Genomic DNA, 10,446 nt, shown 5'->3' on the forward strand with positions numbered 1-10,446 from the left:
TGACACTATTCCTTTAATCCAGAACTCCTCAGAGGGATTGGGAGCGGTATGTTGTGCGTCGTTTCCTCTGTGGTGTGCAAGTTCATGTTACCCTCAAGTAGGCCCGACATTTACCTATCTTATTAGAAGTATCGCGTGGTTTGGTTTTCTCTCCTACGGTTGGTTTGTAGTGCTGAAAACTTGTTTGGTCGTGGATGAAACCCGTTCCTTTGATGATGTTCTCTTTTGTTCAGTAGCATTCTGGAGCAGTAGTATTTATCTTTTTATTTCCCTTTATTGTATTTGATATTTACTTATATTCTTCTTGCCTTTTCGATTACCTATTTGTACCAGTCTTGTTCTCCTGTTTGGCTATCCCCAACAGTTAAGGTAGACTGTTTGCATGTTTGCCTTTTCAAACAGGTATGTGGTGTTGGTGATTCTTTTTTACGCATTGAGGATACTGCCCCCCACTCTATAAGATCTTTGGCAATCAAATACTTTGATGCTGTGAAGAAGAACATACCTATGCAGTTCAACATGTCGAAGCATGATTCAGCCGTCTGGAAGATTAATAGATTCAATCATGCGCAAGACTTCTTGCTGGCGATGCCTATTGACGGGCTTAATCAGACAATTGGTGCTAGGCAGTTTCGTGTTGTTCTTCAGTATAGGCTCGGAATTCCCCTCTTTGAAAATGGAGACTTGTGCTCTATTTGTGGTGCTGGGATGGATATCTTTGGGGATCATGCATTGCATTGCAAGCACGGGGTCGGGATCAAATACAGGCATGACCTAATGCGTGACACCTTTGCGGACATTTTTTATCGTGCGAGTCTTCCTGCCAGAAAGGAAGTAGATTTGGGACTCCTTTCGGATGACGGGTCGGCTTTACTCCCAGCGGATATCCTTGTGTATGGTTGGGATAATGGCCATGATATGTGCTTGGATGTCACGGTGGTTTCCCCCTTCACTGGCGCTTGGGAACGTAATTTTGATCTTGGTCGGGCTATGGATAATGCGGTGGCGAAGAAGAGGGCCAAGTATTTGGAGAAATGCAAGGGTCGGAAGCCGGGGTTTGGAGTTCTTGCCTTCACAACCTTAGGTGGGTTGGGGAGTGATACCGAGGAGTTCCTGAATAGGTTGCGAAACTATATGGCTAGTCATGATGAGAATGTCTTTATCGGGAATTTTCTCTTTCATAGGATAGATGTGGTTCTCAATAAAGGGAATGGAGCACAGCTTGTTGCCAGTCTTCCATCCAATAATTGTAAACTCGTTGTTGTTGATGATGATTAATAAACTTGTTTTCTTTTAAAAAAATATCCTAATCCTAGTTCTTTTTTATTTCATAAACACGTGTTAACTTCCTATGGTTTTAATCTTAAGCTGTCGATTAACATACGTGTGGACGGTAACAAATGATTTTAATCTTTAGCCATTGATTGAGCCGACGCGTCGATTATGGAAGATTTATATCTACATTTCAAGATCAATGGGTAAATTTTTAATTGCGCCAACCATTTTCTCATCTCGTGTGATTAGAAATGACTAAGTAAACGAGTTTTTACTGAAATGGTGGATCCGGACGAAATTCCTAACTGTATGGTATTAAATATATTATAAAAAGAAATCATGACATTTCTAAGCCGACGCGTGATGCTAGACACACCGAAATTTCACATTTTGTTTTATTCTGAAGGGAATCGTACGATCCCAACCTAGCGTTCTTAGTACTGAGATTGGTAAGGGCAGAAGTGATTCCACCACCCCTCTCACACGGTGTAAACTTCGATTTTATTTTTGGGTGTGTTAATTATTTCCGCATTCTTAAAGGCCTTTCCCCCATGTGCTTTTTAAAAATTCCCTAAAAAGCTAGAAAAAGATGTTTAAGTAGTTGAACATCTGCCTCCTAATCTCCTTGAAAGCTAAAAAAAGATGCTCAAGTGGCTTTCAAGATGCTCAAGTGGTTGAACATCTGCTTCCTAATCTTGACAGTTGGAAACTCTTTCATTTGAATGAGTGTGGGACGGAGACGGTTGGACACTCTTTCATCTGAATGAGTGTGCGACCGAGTTTGAGTGTAAAGTGGATGTCTCCATTACCCATAGTGGCACCTAATTTGATCAAATTTGATTAAACTGTCTCCATTACCCGTAATACACCTAATTTGATCAAATCTGATTAAACTACTTCATTCTGAATGAGAACTCTCACTCCAATGCCCCCTGCTCTTAGAAGAGAAGTTTTGATTTCCATCCAGGAAGGTGGAGTAGAGTTTTTGCTCAAGTGGCAAAAACAAACATGTTAGACACGGTAAAAAATAGCCGACTGATTAAAATTTAAAATCAGAGCTTGTTACATAGAAAGAATGTATTTTACAGAACCACTGTCAATTTAATGCATTCGGATCATGGAGGAAAAGAGTTACTATTATCAAACCAACAATATCATTTAGTTTGTCGTCATCATCATCTCAATTTGTCGTCATCATCATCTCCCAGACACTTTGATAGCAAACATGCGCAACTTCTCTACCAAACTTAAATGTCAATGTGTATTAGCCAGCATGAAACAAGGAAACCCTAATTCAATGGCTTCCCATCTAATGAACCCATGAAGCAGGGGGTCCCTTCACTATATATGCCAGGCTATATCTGTCATAGTGCATGCGGCTGTGATTCGGAAGGGAATAGATTAATCAGAAACCGGTGAATCATCTCAAAGCTGGTGAATGTGATGACAGCAGCTGGGGTAGTCCGTAATAGATTGGTCGCACACCCACGATAAAATCCAGGGATACCCTCTTGCTGAAATACCTTCCTAGTGCAGTCAAGCACACCAGAGTATCGCTTCTCAGAATGCTGCCCCTGTTCTTGAAGTCTTGAGCGCACAACCTGTGAATGAAGTACAAAAAAATGAAAAACCGAGTTATACTTCAGCTTAATTTTGGTAAAACAAATAGTTGCACATGATATAAACACGTTGTCATCTAGAATTTACACCTCGTGTGGATATGTCAAAGTTGATGCTGCTACTTTGGAGACTGATGAGGCAACGGCAACATCCCGTGCACAGAGTGTATCAGGGGTAGTGTTATCTGATATCATCGAGTAAATACAGTAAAGATCCCCGAAGTGAGATTTTTTTAAAAAAAGTAGAGAAAAGAGTACCTCGTTTGGCCAGGTATATTTTTATCTTTTCATATGCTGGGAACTGGATGGCAACATGGCTAACACCAGCCAATGCAGGTACAAGACCACTGTTATACGCAAATAAAAGCAATAAACTTAACAGTTAGAATTAGTTTCTCATTCCAGACCAGACAGTTACAAGGATTAATCGATACACCACCTGTATAATCCACGAATCCCTTCCTTGTGAGCTATTATTCTTAAAGCTGACAGTGTACTCGTATATGGCACCACCCCAACTCTCATTCCTTGAGTCTGAAACAGAGACATGAACCTTTACCATAAGAAAATAAGCAATTCAACTATTACGAACATAATTCTTAGAAATATGGCACAGCCAGAACAAGCATTTTCCATAACAAATCTGATATACAAGGAAAAAGATAGATTCGTAAGCAAGATAAAGTACAACAACATCATCATCACTTCTGGCATACTTGGAATCTTGTCTTGACAACCCAAAGAGGATTAGTGGCAATGGTGGTTGCAGCTCCAGCACCAGCAGCAGCTAATATGTTCGATCCTACTGAGAGTTGATGGTACCCAACTACACAAACATGACAAATTCAAGAATTAGTGATTAGAAAGGTAAAGGGTAGTTAGTTTCAACTGATGACGTCTACGAAACACTTCATTTAACTTACCGTCTTCATATAATAAACTTTTAAGCTGGTCATATATCGTGAAGTAAACCTGAAACCAAGAAAGAAAGGATTCAGGTTTCACACAGAATTAATGATGTGTTTGATCCACCACCACCAATCAAATATCTAACAGAGGTCCAGTATTAACTCGTCAAAGATGATAACACTCACTGCCCAATTTGGAAGTAATGCCAAGACAGTTGGAGAAAGTCCACGGTACATCCCACGGATTCCCTCCTTTCGGAATATCTTTTCCAAACTCCCAACAATTAAACTACCTGAATTTCATTCCAACTCTTAATATACTCATATGAATTTGAACTCTCAAACTAAAGATTCAGCCAAAACAAAATAAAAAAAATCTTGTTCAAAATCAAATCAACAATACAAGTCAAAATCAGAGTACCTCTAATACTACCATCACCAACAAGCTTGCAGGGAATACCAATAACTTGAAACCTTGTCTTAATAACATCTAAAGGACAAACAAAAGTGGCAGCAATAACACCTACAATGACAATTGGAGAAATGAAGAAATTAAAGAAATTTATAAACAAATTAAAGAAATGAAATTTACAAAAACTGAAATCAAGAATTTGGAGAATTGATTACCAGCTGAAGCACCGGCAGCAGCATTACATAACATGATTTTAGTACTAGGACCACCATGAGACGATGATTCTTGCCCACCACCAGTCATCTTTCAATTTGAGGGTTTAATGTGAATTCTAGGGTTTCCTCTCTTGAGAGAGATATTTCAGAGAACAACCAGAGTCGCATGGCAATCCAAAAAGGTATCTTTGAGAAATGAAATTCAAATTAATCGAGGACTCAAAATCAACAAAATGAATTCATAAATTAGGGTTTTCGTTAACAGAGACTGATGAAATCTCCATTAACGTTTCTATTTTGAGGAAGTAATTTCACAGTAACGCGATCAGATGAGGAAAATAATCGCCGTTTTTCCCATTTTAATATCAAACAGAAAGTCTGATCGTGAATCGTGACATCACGAATTATTCATCGTTTCTCGAGTTATGAAACTTTTGTTGTTACACGCATTCCGATGCGTAGGATTATTTCTGCCAGAGTTGCGTACGGCTGTGTGTTGCCGTTGGGAGACCATGTCATTTAACTTGTACAACTCGAGGTGTAGGCTATCATCATCAGAGGAGGACTATGACTTTCAAAAGAAAAGGAAAAAAAATATGATGAGATAAGCCTTCCATTAGTATTCCATGCCCCACGAGAAAAAAGTTAGATGAAACAATTGATTCTGCCACTCATTTCACAAAAAAGGTAGAAGATTCTGCCACTGATCGGTCCTTCACCTATCGAATTTGCATTCAACGGGTGTTCAAAAACACACTTTCATGTGTCGAACCTGGAAAATACTGTAACCGGATCCTGTGTTGGGCTGTTAGCATTTACTGATACCAATACCATCCGAGGAGGGATGACTCGGGTGCATATAACAAAGTGACCATCTAGATACCGCTAACCAACAGATCATGGAGTATTGACTCATTTTTTATCTGCCAGCTTTCTTTCTTTCCTGCATGCTCAGATAACAGGTAACTACTACTAATATGCAGATATTCGTTAGTTGGGAAGGATACCATATTTCGTCATCTATAAAACAATCATAGAACAGGTAAATTATGATTTCATATCTGAACAACAGAAATATGCGGATATAAATGTTGTTACAAGGATATAATTATTAGAATACAAATACAGGGAGTAGATCTGAGAGAAGGATGGAGACAAATAAATTTTTATCTAACCTGTGTTGTATTGTATGTTACATATAATAAGATGACATGCCAACCATTAGCCATCCCTAATTTGGGAAACTTCGTGATTAGGTGGTAACGGGGTTGTGCTAGGTTTTGAGTTTAGCGCCCTATCAGCTTTACAGTCCATGCACCACCTAAATACAGACCCAAGAGGGGACCAGCTAACAACATCTGTGTTAGAGGATCAGTTGATGGGGTCAGAATTGCAGCTGCTACCACGGCACCAACCACAACATACCTCCAAATTGACAGCATCTGATCTCCTGACACCAAACCAACTTGCCCAAGAAGGAGTTGTATGACAGGAACCTGCAAAATGGAACACAAGGGTGAATTTTTTAAGAAAGAAAAAACATCTTGAAAACCTGTCGTAAGTTAGACTAAAACATCTGATGTTGTTTTCTAAGACTGCATTTAGGTGGAGCTTCCATTCAAACAGCCAACACAAGGTGAGAAAAGGGAACCTTGAATTCACATCTGTGGGTGTTATAAAAAGAATCCTTCACAGAATATCAATCACAGTATCCTACTAAACATTGTATGCCCCACTTTGTGTATATTCTGTCATCCATATAATCCTGAATATGACTAATTACTGCATCAAAAAATGTAGTATGCTTCTATAAAGAATTATTAATACCTGGAAAGACAATCCTGTACTAAACATGAGCACCAATACAAACTCAAAGTATTGGTCGATGGACCACAGGGATTCCACCACTCCTTCAGCATAGCTAACGAAGAAATTCAAGGCTGCAGGAGTTAGGACAGCGTAGGAGAAGGCGATGCCCGTGTAGAAAAGTATCGAGGAGCCAAACACAATGGGTCCGAGGAACCTTCTCTCGGATCTAGTCAGACCAGGGAGAACAAACGCTATTATCTCATAGAGAATAACAGGGCTTCCAATAAGAAGTCCACAATAGCCAGATACCTATCACACAGTAGAGAAAAATAATCAAGCTTCTCTTAAAACTACAAGTCTGCAATATTAAAAAAATATTTAACTAACACATTCAAGTATAATCAAGGAAGCGAGGACCTTAAACTTTGAGATAGAAGCGAACCCACAATTGAGTACCAACTGAAAGTTGTGGACTTATGCAAAATTGAGAAGTTGAAGATAAAGAGGTTAAGTGCCAAAAACAGAGAATTCCCATAGAAGAAGGAAATAAAATAGATAGATAACAGAAACAATGGTTGACTTTGTATGCATCGTAGGGTTTCAGGAGCCAGACAACACAAATTATAGATAACCAATTGTCTCCTACATTTTGGTTGGGATAAGGAAAGCTAACCACATCAACAAGGCTTCCGTTCTTACTGTTATATTGTTTGAGATCAGTAAAGGAAAGTTAAACACCTAGAAGCAGCAATTCAAATGGAAAAATAGAAAAGAAAAAGGTAACTTAGTACTAATCACTAATCAGATCGAAATCTGACTCGCCTAACCACTTCTGAACCCAAAAATACTGATGGTGAAAAAGAAAAACATTTTCCTTTCCTTTTGATTTGTAAATAATTTGGCAAAAACAGTTTTTAGTATTTTTTTCCCCAAAATTACTACTTACTGGGGTGCTGAAACAAGTAGATAAGGGAATTTGGAACTCATATTATAAGTGCGTAAAGCAAATGAAATAATGATACAGAGAAAGTTCTGGTTTTAACCTTCAAAGTCGTAAAGAAAAACTCTCCAGGAGCAAGTTGCAGAAAGCGAACACCCTGAGTCATTACAGGAGCTTCGAGAATCCTTATCAAATCTTTGGAAAATGCGAAGCATCCTAACATAGCACCCCCAACTGCCAAAACAGAAACAAATAACCTCTGGCGCAACTCCTCTAGATGGTCGAATATGCTCATTTCTTGATCATCGGGTAGTAGATCTTTATCAGGATACAGAAAATTATAAATAGGGCTGCCTTCTTTATCTTGGTTGGCGTTTTGCAATATCCCGCCCTCTGAATTATCTGACAATTCCAACAGAAGATAAAGTCAAATAAATGACATGTCTATTTTTTCACGAACGGATTGATGCAGGGTGCTTCTTTATGAATGTTTTCTATTTAAGAATATTTTACTAGTTTCTATTCTAAGGGGGTGCTTCAGTCCTTAGTTTTGTTTTTCTTTTCCTAGGGGTTTCTTTCTAGTATATTAGTTACTATCATGTCCTTGCAAAGGCAGACTTTTATAATATTTTTCTTAAAACTTATAATATATAGATGAATGCTGGTTTGAACCTAAACTCAATACATCTACTTTCTCAAAGTTCAACTTCATGTTCTATCTGCTTGTATCTGTTTGACTGTGTTGTTCAATTCTTTTAACTTCCAAAAAACCCATCACAGATGCTCAGTTAAACAACTGGTTGATATCACTATCTCTCTTTTGGACCTCAAACTAATAAAGCTCAAAGACTCAAAATTGACTGAACTAACAAGCAAGGTCTTTATTCAGGGGAAATTGAACTATTTCTATAAGAATTCCTTATGACGGCAGATATTCAATGAAGTGAACAGTACAAAAATCAGGACAGCTTATGGTGGGATCAACATACACCCCCCTGATCAAAGAACGACAATCAATAACAACTGCTGAAAGTGAGTACGGTTAAATGTGTGCCATCAAAAGCTACCTCAGATATTACATATTTTCACTTGAAAATGTAAGTTCACTTTGAGAGATAAGCTTAAAAATTCATGCATTCTGCTAGTTGTCCATTCTGTCTGCTAAGTAAGTACTGAGTACTATCAATCATTTATCCAAGTCTTGTCCTCATATAAGAGCAAGTTGTTGCAACAAACTCTTTGACTTCTATAAAATATAATCCACACTCCAACCCTCACACAATAGCTAGCTCAATTCCCTCAAGATGCTGCTGTCACTGCTAGCACAAACACTCAAACTACTATCACTATGTGGGCATTTCGGAAGTCTAGATGCTCCTGCGTCTACAACAAGTTAAAGCAGATTTCTTCAAACTTTCAGCAGTTGATGGGTTTTGATAATTAACCTAACTCCAGTTCACACTAAGCCATAACCAATACAATTCTGCAGTATCCCCACTTGTGCATAAAAACAAGTTCAATTTTCTGCTGAAGCATTTATGTATCCTGCTTCTAATGTAGTAAGTATTGGACAACTTACTAAAAGTATTGGGCAACTCATCTGTGACTCCGGGGATAACAATAAGTACTTCGGAAGCTCAGCAAGCTCCATACTGGTTAGGGATATATGTCAAGCTGAAGTAAGGCTCTCTTACATCTCAACCACATCTTCCAGATGCTTTCATGTATTATTTTAGTGTAATCCTAATCAACCTTTTCATGTTAAGTATCTAATGAAAAATGAAGCACACAATATCTGAACTGAAATTTCGAAAAAAAAAAAAAACATCTTTATGACATTTAAAGTCACAATTGACATTAAAAGAAGTTATTATACTACGAATTTAATCTTTGAGTTCGAATTACCTGTTCTTTCTTCAATAACTGAACCATTGCTGCCGCCCAACGGTTCCAGCTGCTTCTCTTTTAAGTCGTCGACCGCTGAACAACGAAATCGTCGAATAGATTTCTTATTAGACCCAAATCTAATACTGTTGTAACAATTATTGTCTGAACAATGAATCCCCAGTAATCTTCTCTTTGTTCGGTCAATTTGAAGAGAATTTAGTAATTGTGGTTGTTGTCTTCTTGCAACCAGATCGAAACGGCCGCCGGAGCAGCGGGATTGCAAATGAGAGATTACGGCACTAGTGCTTGCCGCCATTTTTCTCTGCTGCTACTGGCCCTTCAACTTAACTCGATCTATCTACTACTGCTTGAAATTTCAGGGAGGGACGGACGGGAGGTGGATGGTTGGATACCAAAATTATCTGGATTAACCTTCCTTGAACTCTCGATTGTTTACCTTAGATATTTTCAAATGCTCTCTGATTTTTGAAAATACCGAAAAGACCTTCTGAGAACACCAACGACCCACGGTACTGTACTGGCTATCTTATGTTGAGACCTATTTTGAGTCATACTAGATTTTTTTGAAGTATACTAGATAATGCCACCCTTATATAATTAGTGTAAATGATTATGATTAGAATTGATTATGAATTTTAAGGATTGATTAAACATTAAATTATTAGTGGTGAATTAGTAGAAAAATCAAATTTATGTGAGAGAGTTGAGATTTTTGAGAGGAAGAAGAAGAAGTGAAGAAAAAAAGTTTGGGTTTTGACTTTTGAGATTTTAGTGATTAGAAGTGACCAAAATGTGTGATTCAAATCAGAGGTAAACTTCTATCGAGGTTTAATTTCCTTTTATAAGTTGAATCTGCCAAAAAATTGAACTTTTAAAACCCAGATCTGCTGACCAGATGAACAGTTCGACTGATAACTTTTGAGCCGAACCTCTGTTTTTTTGAAATTATACCTAGGTTCGGCTGATAACTTGTCAGCCGAACCTAGGTATAATTTCAAAAAAACAGAGGTTCGGCTCAAAAGTTATCAGCCGAACTTCACTCAGAAACTGAATCATCCACTAGGTTCGGCTTGAAAAATTGAGGTTCGGCTGGAAAATTGAGGTTCGGCTGAAAATATTGTAAAGTCGCATTAGCCGAACATAGTGTTTCTCTAAATCATACACTAAGTTCGGCTCAAAATTGATACTGCAAGATCAGCCGAACTGATCTTCTGAAAACCCTAATTTCATCTTTGAAATCATATTCTACCGATCAAACAAAATAAAATCAATCAAAAACAAGATGGGTTTGTTACGCATACATTCTAAAATACATCTCAGAGCAATTGATATTTGGATTTCGCATTCCAACATCGCTCAC

General features: G+C 38.0%; 2 protein-coding genes across 2 annotated transcripts; both read right to left on the reverse strand.

Moving 5' to 3' along the window:
* Positions 1 to 2,286: 2,286 nt before the first annotated feature.
* On the reverse strand, positions 2,287 to 4,810 carry LOC113357420 (nicotinamide adenine dinucleotide transporter 1, chloroplastic-like). The gene is made up of 9 exons (XM_026600801.1): positions 4,430 to 4,810; positions 4,224 to 4,325; positions 3,989 to 4,095; positions 3,818 to 3,866; positions 3,611 to 3,720; positions 3,334 to 3,428; positions 3,153 to 3,241; positions 2,985 to 3,079; positions 2,287 to 2,876 (listed from the first exon to the last, which is right to left on the reverse strand). The coding sequence occupies exons 1-9, from the start codon at positions 4,515 to 4,517 to the stop codon at positions 2,640 to 2,642; spliced, it is 972 nt and encodes a 323-aa protein (XP_026456586.1). The 5' UTR covers positions 4,518 to 4,810; the 3' UTR covers positions 2,287 to 2,639.
* A 653-nt stretch (positions 4,811 to 5,463) lies between these two features.
* LOC113357421 (sec-independent protein translocase protein TATC, chloroplastic-like) lies at positions 5,464 to 9,524 on the reverse strand. The gene is made up of 4 exons (XM_026600802.1): positions 9,084 to 9,524; positions 7,282 to 7,580; positions 6,257 to 6,547; positions 5,464 to 5,925 (listed from the first exon to the last, which is right to left on the reverse strand). Exons 1-4 carry the CDS (start codon positions 9,379 to 9,381, stop codon positions 5,716 to 5,718), a joined length of 1,098 nt encoding a protein of 365 aa, XP_026456587.1. The 5' UTR covers positions 9,382 to 9,524; the 3' UTR covers positions 5,464 to 5,715.
* Between the last annotated feature and the right edge of the window lie 922 nt (positions 9,525 to 10,446).

The sequence above is a fragment of the Papaver somniferum genome, chromosome 3 (genome assembly GCF_003573695.1).
Source record: "Papaver somniferum cultivar HN1 chromosome 3, ASM357369v1, whole genome shotgun sequence".
In the NCBI taxonomy this organism is placed as follows: domain Eukaryota; kingdom Viridiplantae; phylum Streptophyta; class Magnoliopsida; order Ranunculales; family Papaveraceae; genus Papaver; species Papaver somniferum.